Source organism: Capra hircus, chromosome 19 (genome assembly GCF_001704415.2).
Source record: "Capra hircus breed San Clemente chromosome 19, ASM170441v1, whole genome shotgun sequence".
In the NCBI taxonomy this organism is placed as follows: Eukaryota; Metazoa; Chordata; class Mammalia; order Artiodactyla; family Bovidae; genus Capra; species Capra hircus.
In genome coordinates, this window is record NC_030826.1 from 54,524,202 (window position 1) to 54,548,678 (window position 24,477).

At 49.7% G+C, this 24,477-nt stretch overlaps 1 protein-coding gene across 3 annotated transcripts in view; it reads left to right on the plus strand.

Annotated features, from left to right (window-relative positions):
* UBE2O (ubiquitin conjugating enzyme E2 O) overlaps positions 1,053 to 24,477 on the plus strand; it is a 47,988-nt gene continuing 24,563 nt past the window's right edge. The window contains exon 1 of one of the 3 annotated variants that reach the window (XM_018063744.1): positions 1,053 to 1,534. In XM_018063744.1, the coding sequence (XP_017919233.1) occupies positions 1,130 to 1,534 (405 nt within the window). In that variant the 5' untranslated portion in view covers positions 1,053 to 1,129. The remainder of the gene's footprint in view (positions 1,535 to 24,477) is intronic. The other 2 variants (XM_018063746.1, XM_018063745.1) reach the window with 2 other exon arrangements.

The following is a 24,477-nucleotide window of genomic DNA, read 5'->3' on the forward strand; positions in this document are numbered from 1 at the left end:
GTATAATTACTTCTGTTTTATAATTACTTTTAATATTTTAAAATGGCAATCTGGAGCAGACTGTAAGTCTAAGAATTCTGCCAGTCTAGAATGTTAGTCTAGGCAGGGGGTTTGACATATTATAATAATGTAATATATAAAAAATTCCTTTATTGGGGAACTATATGCCAGGCACCGTTCTATTTCACTTAATCCTCTCAACTGCCAGATCACAGAGGTACTGCTATTACCTCTCCAATTTTACAGATGAGAAAATTAAGGTGAAAAGAAGTTTATCAGCTTGCCAACTTTATAAGGTTAGTGTCTATGCCCAAAATTGGAATGGACAGCTTACACTCTTAATTACCCCTCTCTCCTCCTTCTTGCAACACATAAGCCTCAAGGAGCTTTGAAGTCATCTAGATGAGTTTAAAGCCAAACCATAGGGGCCACTAACACTTGCTTACGTTTCCAATCTTTCTCTGGGACTTCTTCACCAATTCCTTGACCAGTCCCTAAGGGGTCATGACCTTCCAGGCTTTGCAAAGAATTCCCTAATGCAGTGCACTCTAGATACACTCTATATTTAGCCTTGCTTACAAGCTGCATTGGAGTTGCCTTTAAGCTATTTAATGTGTGTATGTTTCGTCTTCCCAACTAGATTGTAAACACCTAGAGGACAGAGGCTGTATCTTGTTCCTTCTGTATCCCTCCCAGTGCCTAGAAGTAGACTGGAGACGTCTAGGGAGCTCATTAAGTGTTGCGGACGGTCTCCGGACCATCCTCCGTCCTGCCTCGACCCCTCCCCTCTTCCTCGGTGAGCACTCCACTTCCCACACCTGGGTCCCCACCCCTGTCTCTTCTCTCCGTCCTTTTACTCCCTCTGGCCCCGCCCCGCCCTCGTGCAGTGCATCCCTTCACACCCCGCCCCTCGCCCGCGGCAGAATCTCCAGCGTCCCCTAGCGACCAGACAGTAGCCCCTAGCAACCGCATCTCGGTTCCCTGACGACGGCGGCACGCAGCCACGTCAGCGCGCCGTGGCCCCGCCCCCCGGCGCCGGCAGGCCCCGCCTCCCCGTGCCTTTTTCGCCGCCGCTGCTGCCGCCGTCGCCGCCGCCGTCGCCGCCGCCCGAGACTCGCGCAGCGCAGTTATGGCGGATCCCGCAGCGTCCGCGCCCGCAGCCCCGGCTCCCGCCCAGGTCCCGGACGCGCCCCCGAGCCCGGACGCAGCCCCCGCCCCGGCCCCGGCGCCCGCCGCGGACTCGGGCTCCGGGCCATCCTCGGACTCCGGCCCCGAAGCCGGCTCGCAGCGGCTGCTCTTCTCCCACGACCTGGTGTCGGGCCGTTACCGCGGCTCGGTGCACTTCGGGCTGGTGCGCCTCATCCACGGCGAGGACTCGGACTCGGAGGGCGAGGAGGAGGGCCGTGGGAGCTCGGGCTGCTCGGAGGCGGGGGGCGCGGGCCACGAGGAGGGCCGGGCCAGCCCGCTGCGCCGCGGCTACGTGCGCGTCCAGTGGTACCCGGAGGGCGTCAAGCAGCACGTGAAGGAGACCAAGGTGCGGCGGGCCGGCGGGCGGGGGCCGGGCCGGGGGCCCGGCGGGGGACCGAGTCGGCCGCTCGAGCCCTGGGCCGAGAGGGGAGGCGTGCAGGGCGCTGCCCGGTAGTGGTGCCACACTGCAGTGGGGCCGAGATGGGAGGACAAGCCTCCGCGGCAGGGACGCTCCGGTGCAAAGTCATTGCACCAGCCCTGGGCCACCGGGCCCCGGGCTTCCCCCACGCGAAAGACTGGCAAGCCCGTGCCAGGCTGCTGCGGTGTCGGCCTCAAGATCCTTTATGTGAACCCAGTCCGGTGGGGGAACTCCTGGGGCAGGCACGCTCTCGGCTTTACACCAGTGCGGCGTTCTTGTGACCCCCAGAGCAGCTACCTACTGCATTGTGCATCCAGAAAGGAAGGCCGTGCCGGTCCGTGCAGGGAGGGGTTGTGGGCATTCCAAAACAAAAGATAGAAGTGAAAATCTCGGCCGACCTGAAACCCCAGGAAGTTCACTGGATTGCAGAATGCATTATTATGGGTGAAGAAAACCAGCCCCTTTGTGTTTTAGCTTGTTGCCTGGTTTTAACTGCTACAGGGAACTTTGAGTAAAATCATTAACAATCGGAGCCCTGATATTAATAGCCCTGGTGGTGCAGGGAGGGATGTGGCAGCTACTGACTGGAATTGATGACTCTCTTAAGTATAGTTGGACTTTCTTGGGGGGAAAAAAAATACTATAGAACCCTGGATGGAGAGGAGCCACCCATTTGGAAACCTGAAGGATTTGTCTTACCTGAGGCCATTAAGCAAATAGCAGACTCCCCCGTTCATCATCATAAAATTTAAACCGTGAACCAGGGTTGGTTTGGTGGCTTTTCACATCTTGTTTTCCCCGAGTGTTGAACTCCTATCAGTAATTCACAGACACACACGCCTCTTGTATCTTTCACCCCTTTTTCATCTCCTCCTCCTCTCCTTCAAGAAAACATTTCTTGGTGAAAATCAGGCCTGGACTGTTTTAGCTGCCGGGGATGTTGAGTGGTCTGATTTCAGGGGAGGGCACTTTGGAAGTTAATCAGGGTTTCTGACCCAACGGGAGACGAAGGCGACCTGCACAAGGGTTCTGTGATGACCGGTCTGGCTGGGAAGAAGTCCCCACTCTCTGGAAGAGCCTGTGATCTATTTCCTAGTGGCAGAAGTCACCACTGATACCAGCAGGGTCTTTTTCCCAGCCAGTACATGCGCATCCACGGGCACAGAAATCCGTGCACAGGACCTCTGGCTTCCCCTCAGAAAAATACGGATCAGGCAGTAGCTTCTCTGAGTCGGAGAGAAAATGATAAGTTCACGCAGAAGTATGTGGAATAGATGACCTTTGCTGCAGAATGCTGGTTAAAAATCACTACCAGTATTGTTGGGGAGATAGGACTTTTTGCTCTATACACCGCGTTTCTGTGTGGTCACACTAGCGAAGGTTGTCACACTGGTGAAGGGTTGCCACCGTCTTTCCATTGGTTCTTAAAAAACATTTTCCCTAACCATCTCCTCTGGAGGTTTGTGACTTCTGGGATGGAGCCCGCTGGACCCAGTCAGGGCCTCCTGCCCTGGGACTCACGGAGGCAGGCCCGGCTCACCGCTGGGAGCTGCAGTGTTTATCCGTTGTTGTTCCTGTTCATCTTGACTTTGGTGGTTAACTTTGTTTACAGTTATGGTCAGTCTGTCTCCTCCCCCAGTGTGTAATTATATGAAGTTTGACTTAAAATAATCTATTTTGGAGTTAAATAGAAAATAAGTTTAAGGCCCCAGATTGGGTATATCTTGAAGCTGCCCTCTTGCGACTTGCTTTGAATTCGGTGCAGTCCATCGTGGCCCCAGTGGGGATGTTTTCTTTGCTCTTGTAGTTTCTGCCACTTCTGAGCTTGGCGGAGCCTCAGGGACGTGGGGATTTTAGGATGGGGTGACACGTAGTGCCCATTCTTCTGTCTGGAAAATAGGTTTATTGGTGGGGAAAAGGGGAGTTTATACCTGGTAGGTAGCTCTCTGTTACTGTGAACCATAGGCACAGATGGCCCTGACCAGTTCTGCTTCTGAGGTTTTGCTCCTGAGCACCCATTGGGTGGTGGGGTGGGGCCTGGGACCGTGTGACATTATGGTTTAGGAAGATTTTCCCTCTCACTTCCCACTGCTCATATACCCATTGGAGTGACAGTGTGCTGTAAAGGCCATTAGACCGAGAGTGAGCTTTCAGGTTCTGATTTCTACTCCATCACTAATCTGGTTATGAGGCTTGAGAACCCAGTTATTGATAGGATGAAGCAGTGACAGTCTTGGGAAACTTCTTTTTAAAGCTGCCAGCCATTGCCATTTTATAAATAGTGTCCTTTTAATGTGAATTGTTTGGTAGGCTGTGGAGTGTTTTTTGTAGTTTTTGTTAATATGGCAGACAGTGAGTACTCTTAGTTTCTTAATTTCTTTTAAGTTTTTAATGAGCAAATTGAGAAGGAGAGATGAAGAGGACAGTCAACAAGTCCTGTCGCCTCCTGGCCACTACCGTGAAAGTTATCAACAGAAAAATAAGTCGTTCTTCCTGGAAACTGCAGGATTTCTGGTCTGACTCCTGAGGCTTCAAGCAGCCAAAGTTATAAGCTTCTTTAGGACTTAAAAAGAGGCACGCAATCTGTGCCCCTTCCTTTCCTTGCGCTCCCGACCCCTTCAATGTGATAGCTGATTTATCCACTTGAGACTTGTCCCATTGGGCCAGGGATGGCCTGTGTGGAGACTCCGGCCTTCCCATCAATGGTCATCCTTTGAGTAGATTTTTGGAATGAAGCCGAGTGCTGACAGCCTCTTGCCCTTCTTGTGAGTTGGCTAAACATGGTGGGTCATTCTGATCTCCACCTGTCATGGTTGGACAGAGCAGCCTCTGTACAGAAGAGCGCCAACTGCTGTTTGTCTGAGCAGGTTTCGGGCCTTCCTGCTTACCCTCCTTTGCTTTCCTGCCTCTTGTGCATCGTCTGTTGCTCTTAGCTGCCACAGTTTTCACGGTCTGTCTTTCATGATCACCCTCCTTTTGTGAGGTGGTGTGTGTTTTTGTGTGTGGCATTCCTGGTGACAGGTCCCTCTGGAATTGGCTGTTGGGTTTATTTTTGGCTCCTCCTCAGGCCAGCATTTCCACGGGGAAAGCTATTTAGTGCAGCATCATAGCGTGTGAGGTTTGCTTGCCTCACTGGTCCAGTGCTGGACCCATTAAAAGCAATTGTTCTCAGTGATGTAATAGGAAGAAGTTATGTAAGGTTAACCAAGGTGCAGGACTGAGTGCATCGAATTGCATTTTATTCAGGTAGGATCACAGTGCTGTGGCATCTCACCACTATGCTGTGATTTTAACCTTTGTCCCTTGGCTTCTGGTTTCTAACTCCTAGGCCCCAGTGTCTTCCTGGCTTCTCTGGCCCACTGCCTAACTCAAGGGCACTTTCACCCGATGAGGGACATGTGTTTGCGTCCTGTGATTGGAAGTAAAAACCTTTGGGTTCTTTTGCTGGCTGTCACCTACTCTGAATGACCTTGGCCTCGTCACTGCCTCCTTTTCTCTGTCTAAAATAAAATACAAGGTCTGTCTTTCTCGCCACTGAACTGAGCCTGCACAGGTAGAATAACCAGAAGCTTAGCTGGGTGGTGCCCGGAGCAGCCTCTTGGCTGTTGGCAGACACTATCCTGATGTCCATCAGACAGGGCCAGCCCTGTCCCTTCAGGAGATCACATCCATGCATCACAGGGTGATGCCCCTCCCCAGAGAAGCCAGAAGGTGCAGTTTGTTTCAGTGATGTAGGAATTCCTGTTTGATGATGTTGCAATTTACGACCTGGTGGATTACACCTTTGACTTCTTTAAGCCTCTTCTGTAAACACTCATGATCTTCACTCCTGTTACTTTACAAGAAAACAGTAATGGACATTTAAAGTAACACCTGGCAAAGTCTGCCAGCCTCCAGGAGGGGGATGGAATGAATGTGTGTATGTAGGTATATGTATCTTCTAGAATCCAGGGGCATCTTTTGAAATTCCCAAAAGACAGGAAATGAGATTGTGAATTACAAGGATGGCAGAGTATTGCTTTTGTATTTAAAGATTACATAATGCTCGTTCTTCTTACTGTGTTACTGTGTGCTGGGCACGCGATAAGTGCTTTATGCGTATCGCTCACTTAAGTAAGTGTACAACACCCCTGGGAATTAGGTACTATTATTATTGTTTAGAGGAGGAACCCGAGGAACAGAGTAGTTGTGTAACTTATCTGGTCACACTGATAATAGTGGAGGAACCCAAATACAAGTGGAAGTAAATATAGTTTGCTGTCACCTGAGGTTTCATAGGTCGTTAGCTAGAATCGAGTACCCCCATCAAACATGAGTCATTGCCCTGTGGTTGGCATTAATCATCCAGTCTTTTCACACTTGGATGTCCCAGTGGGCTGGGAGGGAGCCATAGGCGAGGAGAAAGGGCAGGGTGTTGGGATGGGTGGAAGGTGGGCCAGTGGCCACAAGGGAGGCCATCTTGGTCAAGAGCAGCCGTGTGGGGGAAACACCCTGTTTGCGCTGCAGGCTGCTTCCCGCCTACTTTTGTCATTCATTCCCTAGCCCCTTGGTCGTTATCCAAACAACTGTCAGAAGACACTTTATTTCTAGAGAACCTGTGAATACCCCTAGATGTTGAGTGAAAGAAACCTGTGCAAGTCTGATTCCCTGCCCGTAGGTAACCGGCCTTCCTGTGTTGTCTTAGACGAGGGCGCTGTCAGGAAATCCATCGTGACCTCCTGGCCCGTCTTGCTGCCATCGTCACCCTCCCGCTGGGAATGCTGAGTCACGAGCCAGGTTCAGGTGGACTCCTTCAGTCCCCTCTCCCGGGCCAGCCCCTCCCCCGTCAGGCTGACTCCGCTCCGCACCTGTTTGTGCTTTAGGCCACTGAGGTCCTCTGGTGCTTTCCCCATCCCCGTATCCCTGGCAGTCCTGCCTTTCTGTTTGTCACTTTCCTGTTCGACTGAGAGGAACTTTTTCTTTTACAACTTTACCCATGGGCCTCATGGACTCCAATGGAGCATCCATGGGGCCAGCACTTTACAAAAGGGCTTCGGGTGTAGTGGGTGATGTGCGTTGCCATCGCAACAACGCTGGACCCGTGAGCAGTGCAGCCGACCCTGCGGTCCCCTCGGAGTTGAATTTACGGTGATTTTGGTGATGAGCGGGTTCTCTCTTCAAGAGTCTTAACCCATGGAAGACACAGTCTGTGCTCCTGTTCTGATTGAAAGCTTTTCGGAGTTTGCTGCCCAGATCAGAGTGGGAGGATGCTCAAGGGGGGAAGTGGCCGGTAGGACCGTTTCCAGAGTGCTTTTCGCTTTACATAATGCTGTCACTCACATCGACTAGCAGTTTGGTGTTTTTAACCGTAGCTCCTCCCTGAGGCTCCAGCGGCCCAGCGGCTGGATGCCAAGCCCTGAGAAGGACGAGGTTTTCATGCTCTTGAGCCCACAGTGGCAACTCTGACTGAGCTGGAACACACGTTCAGAGTTGCTTCTCTCACTGACATTTCTGCCAGCCTCAGGGGGCTCTATTAGGAGCCACCTGACACGTGTGGTTACCAACAGCGAAGAGCGAAACGCTCTTTTTGTAGTTCAGAATAGAACTGAATCATGTTAGTGGATGACCCTCTGAATGTATCTCCTCCAAGGTTATTTGCCCGTGTTTTGCTCGTCAGCTACACCCTGCGGTTGAGGGTTTCATGTCCTTCGACCCAGGCTGACTGATTTGAATGGATCTCTTGGTCCATTGGGTCCGCAGGTCCACTGTGTTCTTCTGAAGCAGGATTGTGAAAAAGGTCTTAGGATTTAAACATTGAGGCAGATGATAGCTGTTCAGAGGGGTTCAGCTCAGCAGTAAGTCCTGGGATGCGTGTCTTTTGGGGGTTAAATCTAGTTGACTAGTTGAGGGGTTTTTGGTGTGTTTGCATATTTTGAAAGACTGAAACATCTTATTTTCTGCAGCAAGATGAAAGGAACTAGACACCAGATCACTTATGGTTTAAGTTGATAGCATAGCTATATCTGGTAAAAATTCATTCTGACTGTGACAATCTGAGCAATTAAAAAAATTCAAGATACTGAGTAGTGCTTTACAAAAACAAAAAAAACAAACTGCAGTCAATCCTATTCAACAATAAAATGAAAACCCCCAGCTCCTGGAGAGATTTCCTGCAGTCTGAAGAGCGTTCTTCATTTGCATCCTGCAAGTGAGAGCTGGTCCTTCACACTCAGCAGCTCTGATGAGGTTCTTCCTCCTAGCTTTAATTTTAATCCTTTTTTTTTGGGAGATGCTGCTGTGATGAGGGCTGGCGGAGCTGCCTTGACAGGCATGTCCACGGGACTATACTTACTGGCCCCCTAAGTGCAGGTGGGAAGAAAGACAGACACACACATCTGTGTCTCTTGTGTGGCTTCCGGGAGCATCAGGACCTGACATACTCCGGGCTGAAAGCAGCTCTGACTGTTTAATTACTTGAGGGAGTTTGAGGGCCCTGAAGGCTGATGATGTCATCTTCAGGACAAGGGAGCAAAAGCAGCTCACCCTCCCCCAGAGTGCTTTGGGGGCACCCATCACCCCCGGGTGAGAAGGGGTGTCTGCCTCCATTACCCCGTGACCGGAGCATCCCAAAGCCTTTCTCTTTCTGGCCTCCCACTGAAGCGTGTGAACAGCTCTCCCGAAGGTCACAAAGGCCTAGGGAATTCCTGGTCACGGTACTTACAACTTTTTCTCAGTCCCTGCCCTGCTGACCCTCCAGCCTTCTCAGTATGGTCCATCCATCACCCTCTTAATGGAAACTCTCTTCCATTGAGTTCCACTCTTCTGGCTGAAGTGAAGCAGGTAAAGCTGCTTTCCTCTTAGGAAATTTTGGAGAGTCCCCGCTCCTCTGGGCTTTTCTTCAGCGCTCTCATCAGCCTGCTCTGCTGAGTGCTGTGCTTAGTTGCTCCGTCGTGTTCGACTCTGGTACCCCTTGGACTGTAGCCCACCAGGCTCTTCTGTCCATGGGGATTCTCCAGGCAAGAATACTGGAGTGGGTTGCCATGCCCTCCTCCAGGGGATCTTCCCAACCCAGGGATCAAACCCAGGTCTCCCACATTGCAGGCGGATTCTTTACTGTCTGAGCCAGCAGGGAAGGGCTGCTGGCACCTGCATGTCTGTCCGTACTCGCTCATTCCCAGCTGCTTCCTCGATGTCTCCATCCTGTCATCTAGAACCTCCGACTTTGCGAGTGTTGCCTGCCCTCTCCACCCGCAAGTCTGTCGAATTTTAAACATTTCTTTTCCCAACTTTTTATTATGAGACAGTTTTAAACATACAGAGCAGTTGAACGACTAGGCCAGTGATTACTAATTACCAGCCACCATGAGTCAGCAGTTCACCTCATGCCAAGTTTGCTTTATCTGTGTCTGTAAGAGTATGTAAATACGCTTCCTCCAGAGCCCCTGGTGAGTCAGGAGCAGCCGCTGTGACGCTCACCTCCAAGTACTCAAGTGTGCATCTTCCAAACATCAGAACACTTGGGATCATTTAAAATTCTCCTTTTTGGGGCTTCCATTCTGACCCTTTTTCCCTGTCATAAATAATGCTGCTAGGAAAATGGGTGTACAGATATCTCTTTGAGATCCTGTTTTTCAGTTCTTTTGGGTATATACCCAGAAGTGGGATTGCTGGATCATATGGTAATTCTATTTTTACTTTCTTGAGGAGCTGCCGAACTGTTTATCCATTGCAGCGATACCATTTTACATTCCCACCTGTTGGGCACAAGGGTTCCAATTTGTCCACACCCTACATTTGTAATTTTTGTTTATTTATTTATTTTTTGATAGTAGCCATCGTGCTGAGTGTGAGGTGATACCTCATTGTAGTTGTGATTTGCATTTCCCTAACGCTTAGATGAGCGGTGTTGGGCATCTTTTCATGTGCTTATTGATCACTTGTGTGTCTTCTTTGAAGAAACATTCATTCAGGTCATCTGCCCGTCTTTGACTTGAATTGTTTTCTGTTGCTGCTGAGTTTAGGGGTTCTCTCTATATTCCCTGGTAGCTCAGTCAGTGAAGAATCTGCCTGCAGTTTGGAAGACCTGGGTTCGATCCCTGGATCAGGAAGATCCCCTGGTGAAGGGAATGGCAACCCACTCCAGTGTTCTTGGCCTGGGAAATCCCATGGACAGAGGAGCCTGGTGGGCTGCAGTCCACGAAGTCTCAAAGAATCGGACACGACTTAGCGACTAAACCACCACTCTATATTCTGGACGTTAATCCTTCGTCAGATGCCTGATTGCAGGTGTTTTCTCTCTTCGTGGGTGTTGCATGTTACTCTCTTGGCAGTCTCTGGATGCATAAAGCTTGTTTTAATTTTCCTGAAGCCCAAGTTGTCTGTTTAGTTTGCTTTGGTCGCCTATGCCTCTGGTGCCAGGCCCCGTTCTCATCTGTCGTCAGATCTTTGTTGGAAATGCCCCTTGCATGCCCCGCAAGTCCTCTCTCCTGCACTGGTTCTGCGCTCTGACTGCCCCAGCCCGGACGCACCTCCTGGCCTCTGGACCCCTTTTCAGCCCAGCATGTAGGCTGAGCTCCCGGGTGAGCTCTCCACCCCCAGCCTCCTGTCCTGCCTTCGCATGGCTTCGGGGCTCCTCACCTACTCTCAACGGTCTTCTGCTCCTTCATTTGAACCCCAGGTCACCTGTGCTGTTCCCTGGAGTTATACTGATCATACAGCTGAACACCCCGCGTTCTCTCCCCGGGTGGGGTGCTTCTTGAGAAACGGGGCTTTCTGTGAAAGCTTTCCAAATGACTCATGGAGGAGTAACTCCTTCAATTAAAAATGGATGTAACCACCCTGTTTACCTGTGGGGCTGGGGGGAGTAGGGAGAGCATGGTAAATGATCCCCAGTCACACCTGCGAAAGCCGATGGCGTGGAATCAGCTGGCTCTTGTTAACGAAGGTTCTTCTGACACTCAGACTGGGTTGGGCGGGCCCGAGGACCTGGAGGGGAATGTCCTCCCTGTGATGCAGAGTCTGCTGGTTGGAACTAACTACCCTTTGAGTTGGAGTGATGTATAGGTGCTTTAAAACCCTGTTGTAGTAGATTCAGTGTTTTAATCTACCCCACACCCCAAGTTTTAAGTATATATATATCTGATTTGGGGTCTTGTCTCCCCTCTGCTTAGTCTTCTAGTAACAGTGTTAATGCCAGAGATTGCAAAAGATGGGCCACAGGAGGGAAGGGACATTGAGTTGCCCTCGATAAGCAGGCAGTGCTTTCAGGTCCTAGTAGCAGAAAAACCTGTTTTCTTCCCCTCTACCCTTTCCCCTGGGCTTCCCTGGTAGATCAGATGGTAAAGAATCTGCCAGCCAAGGCAGAAGACCTGAGTTTGATCCCTGCATTCGAGAAGATCCCCTGGAGAAGGGAATGGCAACCCACTCCTGTATTCTTGCCTGGAGAATTCCACGGACAGAGGAGCCTGGCGGGCTGCATCCCTGGGTCCCAAAGAGTCAGACCCGGCTGGGTGACTAAGCACACACACACTCCCTTTTGCCTACTGACCGGTATTTATACGCAGCTGTCTCTAAGACGTGTCGTTGGATTTAATTTCTTTTAGGGGTGAAACTGTATGACAGTTGTTATGAGTAGAATGCAGCCAGTCTGAGAGGAGAAGGGCTGGAATTGCTGTCTTGTGTCCAGCCCGTATCCGTGGATTGCCAGCTCTGCGCCAGGCAGCATCATGGTTGCTTTGAGTGTGTCATCTTTCTCTTTCCCTAAAGTGTCAGAGACCCGGGTTTCCCAAGGGCTCAAGCAGGTGACGCCCCTCCCATAATAGCACCAGGGACAGAGTCTTGGTTGAGCTGTGTCTTGGGTGCCTGGAAGCAGCCACATGAAGAGAGACACCCGCTGTGGAAATGCGTATTCAGTCTGTCCCCCATCTTTCTTTTGTTCTTACCATTGTCCTATTGCATGTCTGCGTTATAAACTCTCTTGAGGTTTATAGGAAAGTTGTAAGGACCATGGTATACCCTTCTCCCAGCTTCCCCCAAGGTTGACATCTTATGTAATATGGAACAATTGTCAAAAGCAAGAAGTTAGTCCTGGTTCCACACCATTAACTGAAATACGCACTTCTGTTTGGATCGGTTTTCCACTCCTGTCCTCCTTTTGTTCCGGGATCCAAATCTATGACTCCACGTTGCACTTAGCATAATTGCCTTTTGAATGTTGGAAAAACCATTCTAATTGCTCTTGCACTTTATCTAATCCACACTCCATCCTTTGCCCTGAGTCACTTTATTGAAGAATTTTGCTCAACAGCTTTTGATGCCGGAGAGAAGGGGTCAAGCTCTCTAGAAAGAAACAGTTGGAAGCCACAGGAACCGTGGATGGCGCCGGAGGAGAGCAGAGGGCAGCCGCGGGTGGACAGGTGAATGCAAGGGCATGGGAGTGTAGCATCCAGGTCAGGTGTGCGGGGAAAGTGCAGGCTCAGTGGCCTCTTGTCAGTCTCTGTGATCATCACTGAAGAAAAATCGGTAGGGTTATTCTCTTATTTGTCTTAGATGACAGTCTGTTTTGTTTTGCCTTTTTTTCTGATTGCTCAAGTTATTTTGAGTTACTTATACATACTTAGTACACAGTTGCAAGAACATACAAAAACTGGTTTAAAAAAGTCACCTATAATTCCACCACTCAGCTATAACTGCTACTTATCATTGCAGTGGGTGGTTATTCTAGTCTGTTATGAGCGTATCCATATTTGTTTAGAAAAGTGCTTACAGTGCTCAATCCGGGCCCCACGCCACTTAACAGACTTAAAATGGACCATGTAAATGGACCGTTTGCACATGTCCAGGGGAGTTCAAGTTTGCAGTACTCGTGTGTCTCCACAGAACAGGGGAAGCTTTAAACCCAGAGAATCGTCTTCGCTTTGCTGGTCTGTGTTCCGGAACACAGCATTCCCACGACAGGCAGTGCCATCTGCATGGAAGCCCGGTCACGTTTGTTGCTGGGCAGGCAACCCCACCTGCTTTGTTTGATGTACACTGATTCTCTTGGGCTCAAACCTAAAGACTTACTCCTAGGTTGTATTTTATGAAGTGAATTTTAAAAATGTATTTGGTTATTTTATTTTTTGCTGCCCTGGGTCTTTTCGCTTTACGTGGCTTTTCTCCAGTTGTAGCCGGTCGGGGGGCTACTCGCTAGTGGCTGTGCAGGGCTTCTTGCTGCAGAGTGTGGGCCTCAAGGTGCATGAACTCGGAACTTGTGGCTCATGGGCTTAGTTGCCTCACGGCACATGGGATCTTCCTGCATCAGAGGCCAAACCCATGTCCCCAACATTGGCAGGCCGGATTCATATCCACTAAGCCACCAAGACAGTCCCCAGATTGTATTTTAGAAACACCACCAGTGACGGATACTTTGGCCGCTTCAACCTTGCTTCAGCCTCGGGGTCTCAGTTCTGAACCTTCTGCGGAGCCCACGGTGGCGCTGGTGCGCTGTGGGCGCCTCACAGGCTTGTTCAGCCCTTCAGGGTCCTGTCCTCTGTTGACCGTCTCATCCCATAAACTACGTTCAGATGCAGTTCCCCCTGCAGTTTCTGCATTCTCTTTATTAGAATTGTCGCCCATACCTTGGGGCCTTCATATTCTCCCAGGTTGGGGGGTCAGAGGCAGATATGTTTCTTTTTGGTAACATTTTCATTTCACAAAGAATTTTTGATACCGTGATTCTTAATGTCCATAATTCCATCCGATGGATGAAGCTGTTTCTTTGATCGTCTCTTTCAACCAGCTAAATTGTCAGGTTTTCAGTTTTAAATGATGGGACTAACATCTCGTACTTTTTCTCTATCTTTGTCTAGCTCTGTAAGTTTCTTAGGTTGAATTCGTAAATGAAATTACTGGTCAAGGGGTAGGAGTACATTTTTAAGACTTGATTCACTTTACTACACTGCCCTCCCCCTAAGTGGTCTCCACTTACACTTGCATCTTAGAACGCCTGTTTCCCAGCATGATGCTGAAGCCTTTTGTAACTTAGGCAGGAGCACCCAGCTAGTTGGCAGTATCTAGAGGACTAGAGCGCAAGTCAGCTGACTGTGCCCCGGTTGCCAAGAAATAAGCCCTTCTTGTGCCAGGGGTTGGCCCTGAGCTCTGCGGGCCGGGCAGGCCAGTCTGTCGTGCCTTCAGCTCACGGCGAGCATTTTCCACAGGCAGAGGGCTGGACGAGGGGGCAGTGGGTAAAGCTGGGGTGCAGGAAGTGCTCCCTGGGGCTTGGAGTCGTCATGGAGACCTGTGATGTCTCCACGTCCACAGCTCGCCCCGTAGACAGAATCTTGGACAGTTTCTGGGACTGGACGAGATCACCCTGAGCACCACTCAGCATAGCGCTGGCTAGCAGCTGCCGCTGCCGGGGAGTCGTTTAGCTCTGCTTCAGTTTCCTGGTCATGTTTGGGAGCCCGCACGGTAAATATGATTGCAGTTCCGAGGGGGGATATTGCTAATTAGCTTGCCTGCCCTTTAAATTGAAATCTTAATGCTCTTGTGTGTGTGTTTAAATAGATAATATATGCAGATGGAACAACACTCAAAAGGCTTAAAGAGGATGTCATGAAATATTTCCTTCCTAACATTTCTTCTCCCCAGAGACCATCACTATGACCAGACATAGTCTGTTCTAAGCATATATATTTAACAAGACTAGGCATATATTAACACCCCGCTGAGAATGTCTCTGTGATGGTTCTGCAGCAAGACTGAATTAATTAGATTTTTTTTCTTTTTTCAATATTTATTTATTTGGCTATGTGGGGTGTTAGTGGGGTCTTAGTTGCGGCATGTGGGATAAAAATGTTCCCTGACCAGGGACTGAACCCAGGCCCCCTACATTGGGAGCGTTGAGTCTTAGCCACTGGACCCCCAGGGAGGTCCCTAATTAGATTTTTAAAACTATTTGCTACTTCTTTCTCCCTGCTCCTGCGTTTTATTGAGATGCGATTGATGTGCAGCTTTGTATAAGTTGAAGGTATCCAGCATAACGGTTTGACTTATATATATCATGACATGGTGACCAGATTAAGTTTAGTGAATATCCATAGTCTCATAGATACAAAATAAAACAAGAGGATTCTTTTCCTTGTGGTGAGAACCCTTAGGATTCACTCTCAGCTCTCATAGATAACATACAGCATGTTAGCCACGTTTGCCACTGTGAACATTGCGTCCGTAGTACTTACCTACCTTATAGCTGACAGTCTGTACCTTTGGCCACCTTTGTCCAGGTCCCCCTCCGATTGCCCCCGGTAACCACAAATCTGATCTGTTTTTCTGAGTTTGTTCTTTGAAGTGTATTTGACCTACAGCGCTGTTAGTTCCTGGTGCACAACATCCTGCTTCAGTATTTTTGTACATTTCAAAATGGTCTCCGCTATTCTCTGCTTGTTCTGACATGTATGTATATATATTTTCCTCCACACACCCCCCCCTCCCTTTTTTTTTTTAAAATACGATGGCTTTCTGGACAGCTGTCTGCACTTGCCAGGTCATACTCCAGGCCGGCCTGGGTGGGGTTCACCCTCTCTGTTAGCTTTGTGACGTTGAGTGATGGACTTAAGAGTGTCCTGTCCCTGGCCTGTCCTTCCCCACTTTCTCCTCTCTGCACGGGCATTGTGCCATGTTGAGTTGGGTACCACATAGGGAGAGACGACTGTGCTGTTGGGGGCAGCAGGACCAGCGTTTATTTTCTCTTGGCACCTGCCCCCAAGCCCTCTGTCTAGGGTCCTCTCAGTAGCCAGAGGTGCCACTGATGTGAGTGGGGGCTATGGGCGGTCCTTGAATCAGAAGACCCTTGGTGGAGCCCAGGATGGGCGGGGTGCGGAGGAGGGGAGGGGAATGACGGTTGTGGTTTGGTTTGTTTGTTTGTTTTCAAGTTTAAACGAAAAAGCATTCCCGGAAACTTCCTAGTGCCTTTTGTGTCCACTCTTGGCATTTTGCTCACGAGGCTTGAAGGTTCAGGCTGGGGCCACCCCAGAAATCCTTCCAGAAGCCAAGGCTAAATAAACTCTTGCGAGGACCCTCCACAGCCCCAGAGCAGACCGTGCCACGGGCAGTGGGCTGTTGCTGTCTCCAGGGCAGGCGTGATCCTAGCGCCCAGGCTCTCTTCCCTGTGGCTCCAGTGAGACGTTGCCCAGGTGGCGCAGCGCACAGAAGCACTGTGTCCTTGGCAGTAGTTCCCAAGGTCAGCGTGTGTTTCCTCCATAGAGAGGCTTCCAGCTTCCCCGCCTCCCATGGACGCTCACTCCTTAGGTTCCCCTCTTCTGTGCTGGTGACTCTGGACCATAAGGGGTGATCAGTGCAGGTGGGTCTTCGGCTGAGGCCCGGGGACGGTTGCTCTTGGCTGCATCCCGGGTTTTAGGGTGTTGAGGTCCATGGCAGCAGGGAAGGGACTGGAGGGGTGATCAGATTTGGTTTGACTCCTTAATTTTGTAATCGAGGCACTAAGACCCCGAGGGGCTAAGTGGTTGAGATCAAGGTTGATGGGATCTACAAATGGACACCAGCACTAAGCCTTAGGAGAGAGAAGTCCACAGGGGGCACCCGTCTAATTCTGAGTAGACCTCGAGGGGGTCAGTGGTGTTGAGTTTAGTTTTCTGGTGATTTTAGTTGTAGTGGAGACAGTTTCTGGTTTTTGACTTGGAAAATAAAATCTATAGTACAGAGGATTTAGGGGATTTACACCATGACTCGAGACATATTCCAAGAAAACTTTCTACTCAAGACCATACAACCAGGCAGCTTAACCTGGGCTTGGAAAAAAAAAAAAAAGAAAAACAACAGCCACCAGCTTTCAGTTCAGTTCAGTTCATTCACTCAGTCATGTCCGACTCTTTGCGACCCCATGAATCGCAGCACGCCAGGCCTCCCTGTCCATCACCAACTCCCGGAGTTCACTCAGATTCACGTCCATCGAGTTGGTGATGCCATCCAGCCATCTCATCCTCTCGTCCCCTTCTCCTCCTGCCCCCAACCCCTCCCAGCATCAAAGTCTTTTCCAGTGAGTCAACTCTTTGCATGAGGTGGCCAAAGTACTTTATTGAGATAAAACTCATATGCCCAGGTGGCACTAGTGGTAAAGCACCCGCCTGCCAATGCAGGAGACATAAGAGATGTGGGTTCGATCCCTGGGTCGGGAAGATCCCCTGGAGGAGGGCATGGCAACCCACTCCAGTATTCTTGCCTGGAGAATCCCACGGACAGAGGAACCTGGCAGGCTGCTGTCCATGGGGTCACAGAGTCAGATATGATGACTCAAGCGACTTAGCTCACAGACCATAAAATTCACTCTTTAAGGGAAGACTGTTCAAATGGTTGTTAGTATATTCAGAGGTTTATACACCCACCATTACAGTCTAAATTTAGAACACTTTCATTACCCCCCAAGAAAGAAACCCTATACCCATCAGCGGTTACACCACATCCCCCTCTCCTCTCAGCCCCTGGGAATAACCAACCCCTGGGAATAACCACTGTCTGTCGTTGGGGGTTTGCTTGTTCTGGACGTTTCATATAGTTGGAAACGTAGAGTCAGCCTTCTGTGTCTGTGTGGCCTTGTGTGTCTGACTCTCCCCTTAGCCTGTTTCCGAGTTTGCTTCACGTCGTAGCACATGGCAGTGCCTGCGCGCTCAGTCATGTCTTTACAAACCCATGGGCTGCAGCCCGCCGGGCTTCTCTGTCCGTGGGATTCTCAAGGCAGGAATACTAAGAGTGGGTTGCCGTTTCCTTCTCCAGGGCGTCTTCCTGACGTAGGGATCAGACCCACGTCTCCTGCATTGGCAGGAAGATTCTTTACCACTGAGCCACCTGGTAACGGCACAGAACAGTGCTTTGTTCCTATTTACAGCCAGGTGGTCATCCACTGTGGGCTTCCCTGCTGGCTTGCTGTTATCAGGCTTTGGATGACAGCCATCCTAGTGAGTATGCAGTGGTGCCACATTATGATGCCATGTGCATTATGACTAATGATGCTGCGTCTTTTCATCTCCTTGATCGCCGTATATGTATTTTCTTGGGAGACATGTCTGTTGAGATACATCCTTTGCCCATTTTTTAGATCAGGTGATGTGTTGACTTGCCTCTGAGACCCTGCATTTGGGTCTTGTCTCTCCTTTAGACCCTGGCAGATGGGCCCCCTCCTGTGGTAGGTGCCCTGTCTGTGTCCCTGGGGTCTGTGCGAGGTGTCTTGCTTTACACTGGGATCTAACTTCCTTTCCTGTTCAAATAGCGTTAGGGGATTTGAGACCCGTATTAAACTGAAAGATCTTTAGGTTCTTCATCTTTCTAAGAGCAAAGTTCTGATTGCGGTGCCTCTGGCGCTGCACAGTCACTGTAGAATGAGGGTGAGGTTGTTGAATGGGGCTTCTTAGACAGCGGGGCAACCTTGCACATATGTTCCAGTCGCTTGGAATATGCCTAGTATGCCATTTACAATTGAAGGTTTTCAAAGGCATAGACGGTACCATCTTTTCTTCCCCCTTGACTCTCTCGTAGTACAGATTGTAATATTTCTTATGCAGTAGGTGATGAAATGGGGTTCTCCGGATAAAGAATTCATCTGCCAATTCAGGAGACGCAGGTTTGATCCCTGCATTGGGAAGATCTCCTGGAGAAGAAAATGGCAGCCCCCTCCAGTAATCTTGCCTGGAGAATTCCATGGACAGAGGAGCCTGGCAGGCTACAGTCCATGGGGTCCAAAAGAGTCGGACACAGCTGAGTGAATCAACAATAGCAACAGGGATGATGAAATGCTTGTTGGTTGACGTTCATGTGCTTTGGTCCCCGTCGTTTCTGGAGCCGTTTGGCGGGTGGCCGTGCTGAGACAGTGCAAGGATGCCTGTGTGTGACACGGGCCTTTGTCTGCAGAGGCCCTGGGCTTTCCGAGCGTGTCTTGGCTGCCGCCGCTTCACAGATCCTCCCTCCTCGAGCAGCATGGCCGGCTGCCGAGGGGCACATGTGCTGCTATTTCTGCCCTGCGACTTTCTCAGTGGTTGTTTTGAGGTTAGCATGTAAGAATCTCATTTCATTTTGTAAGTGTGTGAAGTGTTGATTCCCCACGCCTGTTGGCTGACAGTGACTGCAAGTCCCTCCCTCCCAGAGCCCAGCTTTGTCCTGGATCAGTTCTGATTGGAAATCACAGCCATCTATGGAATTTAAAGTTTCTTTGACATTTGAAACAAAAGCTGTTTGTAGGAGCAGACAGGTGGCCCTTTCAGAGCATCGAGGGGGTTTCAAGCGGAGTTGTGCTTTCTCTTCTTGTCTCCCATTTCGAATCTTGGCGATGCCATTACTGGAAGAGCCCGTCAGAGATGCCCTGGTGTCCATTAGCTGGTGTGCACGTACTTGTAGGGGAGTGTTGAAACTGGAAATTTCTAATTTGAGTTTGTGATTTCTCGTTTTTGTTGGCATGTTACCATCTCTCCGTCTTCACACACGTCCCATTGTTGCTGCTGTTCAGTCGCTGAGCCATGGCCGACTCTCTGTGAAGGACTGCAGCACGCCAGGTCCCCCTGTCCTTCAGCCTCTCCCAGAGTTTGCTCAAGCTCGTGTCCCTTGAGTCAGTGATGCCATCTAACCATCTCATCCTCTGTCACCCTCTTCTCCTCCTGCCCTCAATCTTTTTTAGCATCAGGGTCTTTTCCAGTGAGTCAGTTCTTCGCATCAGGTGGCCAAAGTTTTGGAGCTTCAACTTCAGCATCAGTCCTTCCAACGAATATTCAGGGTTCATTTCTTTAGGACTATAAAAGTGAAAGTGTTAGCTGCTCAGTTGTGTCTGACTCTTTGAGACCCCATGGACTGTAGCTTGCCAGACTCCTCTGTCCATGCAATTCTCAAGGCAGTAATACTGGAGTGAGTAGCCTTTCCCTTCTCCAGGAGATCTTCTCAGCCCAGGGATCAACCCTGGGTCTCCCCCATTGCAAGCAGATTCTTTACTATCTGAACCACCAGGGAAGCCCTTTAGGGCTGTGGTTGTGTGTAAATACTTTGCAGAATTCAGGTTAAGGAGCTGTGGTTGACATGGCATGCTTGGGTTAACATGGGTGATTGAACACATTCATTTATTTCCACTTCCTCCAGAAACCCTTCTAAAATGGCAGTAAAAGAATTTTTAAAATGTCTGAACCCAACGAGGACCAAGAATAGGAGAGAAGACAATAGACAGGAGGCTTCAAGCTGTGGAAGATTGTTGGTGGAAGGCAGCAGAGCAGGCGCTGAAATGTTGGTGCCGCAGCTACCTGCCCAGGGGAGCGGTATGGAAGCCTGGGGTCCCTCAGTGCCGGGACTGTGTCTGGGCCTGAAGACGGGACGATTCGCTGACAGTCTCCATGGGAGGAAATGAAGCTCCCCAAGTTACCTGTCTGCTTGTACCAGCTAGAGAATAATTATCTCCTCTGCTCATAAGAACAGAGGCTGATGCTCTGGAGAAATCCTCAAACCAGACACTCTGGGCGAGGCACCTCAGGCAGAGCAAAGTGGGCAGCCAAACCCTGAAAGGGGATTCAGGGAAGTCTGTCCAGTTGAGGGGAAATCCCAGAGCCTGAGTCCAGGCAGGGCCCGGGGTTGGAGGACTCCCCTCTGGAAGAAGAAGCAGCGTCGGAGACAGACCTGTGGTCGCTAGCGCTTGGCAGGCCCGCAAAGCAGGAGCTGGATGCGTCAGCTACATGATCAGTACGACTCCAGAGGCTTGCTTGTGTGCACAAAGCTTCCATCATCTTTTTATTGCCTCAGCTTTCCAATTTTTTAATTTTGAAATAAATATAAATTCCTAAGAAGTTGCAATAAATGGTCCAGAGAGGTCCCCTGCACCTTCCATCCAGTTTGCCCCAGTGGTTACATCATACGTAACTACGGACAAAGCCAGAAAATTGACATGTCCCGGATGCTTGTGTATGTAGCTTCACGTAACCACCACAGCAGTCAAAGTACAGGCCTGTTCCATCATCACAAAGAATTCCCTGATGACTCATTTAAAGATAGGGATGGACAGCAAGGATCACTACCTGTTTTCAAAAGGTTCCCAGCACGAAGGGTAGAGGCCAGAACAAGCAAAGACAAAGATATATCAGAGGAAACAGCTGATAACTGCAAACAGAAAAGCCCTCAAAACACATAGTGAATAGCCACAGAGAAATAAGAGTCAGTATTTTGTCAGTGAAATAAAACAGGATGCTATAAAAGTCAGAAGAGGAAATAATTCTTAGAAATTAAAAACACAACATTAGAAGGGAAAAAAGTGTTGACAAAGACTCCCAGGAAATAGACTATCTGACATCTAGGCAATCTGTAAAGAGAGGGAAAACAAAGGGCAGAAATGTATCAAAGAAAGGAGAAATATTTCCAGAATTGATGATCACAAGGTTCCAGGGTGGTGAATGGGAAAAGTCCTAACTAGCACATTCATATAATTCCAGAACACTGGGGATAAAGCTTCCAAAGTGACCAGTCACTAAACAAGTCTGGGAATGAAGATGCATCGGATTCTCAACTTCATGGGAAGCCAGAAGGCAATGGAGTAGATTTCCAGTCTGACGTGGTAGATTAAGCTAATGTACAATAGAACCACTCTTAAGTGCAGTCATTTAGAAGTGCTGTGTAAAATATAACAAAGGTGTTAAATATAACTGAACATATAAGAAAGAAGTGAGATAACAAGACACAGAATCAAAGAGGGAGCCTGAAACCACAGCAGGCTGGTAATGGCATGGCAGCTCTGGGGTGGGGGAGTGTGTGTTAGTCGCTCAGCCGTATCCGACTCTTTGAGACCCCATGGACCACAGCCTGCCAGGTTACTCTGTCCATGGAATTTTCCAGCCAAGAATACTGGAGTTGGGTTGCCATTTCCTCAGTCAGTTCAGTTCAGTTGCTCAGTAGTGTCTGACTGACTCTTTGTGACCCCATGGACTGCAGCACACCAGGCTTCTCTGTCCATCACCAACTTGCTCAAACTCATGTCCATCAAATCGGTGACACCATCCAACCATCTCATCCTCTGTCGTCCCCTTCTCCTGGTTTCAGTCTTTCCCAGCATCAGGGTCTTTTCCAGTGACTCAGTTCTTCACATCAGGTGGCCTAAAATATTGGAGCTTCAGCATCAGGCCTTCCAATGAATATTCAGGGTTGATTTCCTTTTGGATGGACTGGTTTGATTGCCTTCCTGTCCAAGGGCCTCTCAAGAGTCTTCTCCAGCACCACAGTTCAAAAGCATCAATATCTTTAGTGCTCAGATTTCTTTATGATCCAACTTTCACATCTGTACATGACTACTGGAAAAGCCATAGCTTTGACTGTAGGGACCTTCATCAGCAATTCCTTACCCAGAGGTTAAACCCACATCTGTGTCTCCTGCATTGCGGGCAGATTCTTTACCCGCTGAGCCATCAGGAAAGCCCCGGGGATGTTTACTGGGCCCTGAAACAAGCCCAACAATAATGTAACTTTGGATTCTTTTAAAAATGTGTAGAATTGAAATAGAAATCCCCATTAAAGGGCTGTTAAGGGGGAAAAACAGACATGAGAAAATCTCCCCCATGGAGCCAGAGAAACGATGAGGAAGTTTATCACTGTCTTGCACTCAGGTGCTGGGGGAAGTCTCCTGTGAGCGATCGAAACATCCGAGTCTGAGGTCTGTGTTATAATCCCTACGTGTTTTAGGAATCCCCAAGCCAGCACCAGGCTGGTGATACTCCTGGAGCCACTTGCCAAAAGAAAAGCAAAAAGTTTGTAGAACGACCCTTGCACAGCTCAGGCCACCTGGAATCCTACAATTTCTACAAATTATGAGCTCATGCCAATAAATTATTAAACATATAGAAATCATAAGCTAGAGTCAGGTGTCACAACAAACAGGAGGATTTCCAACATTTTACAACTTCAGATGATAGAAGAGATCTTAATATAATGTTTATGGTGATCACAGGGCTTAAAGAAAGATTAGAAATCAAGAAAAGATTAGGATACAGTACATTTTAAAGAGGCTGTTTTTTTTTTAAGGACCACATACAATCTCTATAATAAAAACTCTAGCCATTGCATATAAAACCCAACAGAGATGTTAACCGGCAAAATAGACATACCCCAGGAGAGAATTATGCATGAGCCAGAAAAGAGATCTGAAGAAGTTAAGTGGACTTAAGCACAGAGATCCAGAGAGGTGGTGCAGAGGGGAGGGCGCAAGGAGGACCCGGGCCGGCTCTGATGGAGTTCCCAGAGGGCTCAGCCACATCTTAAAAGCAGCTTGAGAGGAAAACAGAGATCGCTCCCAAGGCTCAACAGTGAAGCTCAGCAAGTGTCTACAGAGTAATAGGGAGGTCAGTCCACGGTGGAAGAAAATCTTCACGAGGACGGTAAGACCAGCATATCGTTCTGTCGTGAGAACAGAATGCAGGCATTGATTCAGGAGAGAGGGGACATGTGTATGACTATGGCCGATGCATGTTGGAGTATGGCAGAAACCAACACAATACTGTAAAGCAACTACCTATCCCCCAGTTAAAAATAAATTAATTTTTAAAATATATAAGCATTTTCATAGAAAAGAAACCCAAGTTGATTCACTCACAGACTCTCACTGGACTTCAGGAAGAAGGAAACTAAACCCAGGTCAGAGACGGCAGAAACTTGTGGTCGAGCTGAATCATGGTCAACGTGTAAAACTGGGGTCGTTACTGACTTGAGGGGAGTTAGAAACTAAAATGCTGACACAGCGGTCAGTGGAAATGTGGGAGAGGGTCATGGAGTGAACATGAAGATCTTTGAACTGTTAAGGAAGAATGGGAGGGCAGCTGGTTTCCTCTAGACTTTCTGAGTCGGTCGGACACGTTAGAACGTTCACAGTAGAAACAGGATCAAGAGCCTTCAAGCCAATAGAGGGAGAATGTTCAGAATTATAAAAACTAGGTCATCTCACTGGAAAAAAAGAGGAAAGAGTGCGGTAGACAGAAAGACAGGTAACGGAAGGAAATCCGCACAGATCACAGTGAATATAATCGGAGCAGTATCGCCGGGTCACACCGGAGGCTCTCAGTTTGGACGAGCAGAGCCCTTGATGCTCTGTGGGAGCATCACAACCAGCCAGTCGCCTGGCAAGTGTTTCTGCCCAACCCACAAGGACTGGAGGGGCGTGCTCCCGCGGACCTTCCTCCGGAAGCTGGGGGGAGGTGTGCTGCACCCAGACCAGGGGTGTCCTGGGATCCAGGCCACGAGATCCACCCAGGCAGGCATTGGAGAGGGGCTGGAATCTGCAGGAGGGAGAGGGACAAGACCAGAGCCGTCCTGTTAGACGGGGCCCCCCGGGGGTGGGGTGGAGGGCTGACCCCTGGGCCGGGCCGATGACCACAGTCCACGTGTGACGGGACCCTGCCCTTGAGCAGTGGCTGTTCTAGTTGGAGGAGCAACTCACATGTTCAGAGGTGGCGGCCAGCAGAGGGTCTCTCACTGGCCATGCACGACATTTATGAGGCTGAAGTCTAGCCCTGCAGCCTGCGTGAGCTGGCACAAGGCTCGGCTGCCCTGTGGGACAGCCAGCCTTGTGGAGGAGGCTGGACCGGAGGTGCCGCCCTGGTTACCTCACAGGCTGCACTCTCGAGAGCCTCCCTGGGCAGCTCCCACCAGACCTGTCTTCGAAGTCTTAAAGAGAGGCCCTTCCCCAGCCCACGTCCCCTCCCTGGTCCCTCCTTCCAGCCTAGTTCCTGAAGGAGCTGCCACCCTCCACTGCCTGCTTCCTGGGGGGCCAGTGGCTCTCTGGTGGGGGTGCTGCTGACCACTGCCTCTGTCCCCAGCCCAGTTCCCACGGGGTCCCCCAAAGCCGTCTGCTTCCAGGGCGGGGGAGGTGCTGCGGGAGAAGGAAGCGGGGTGGT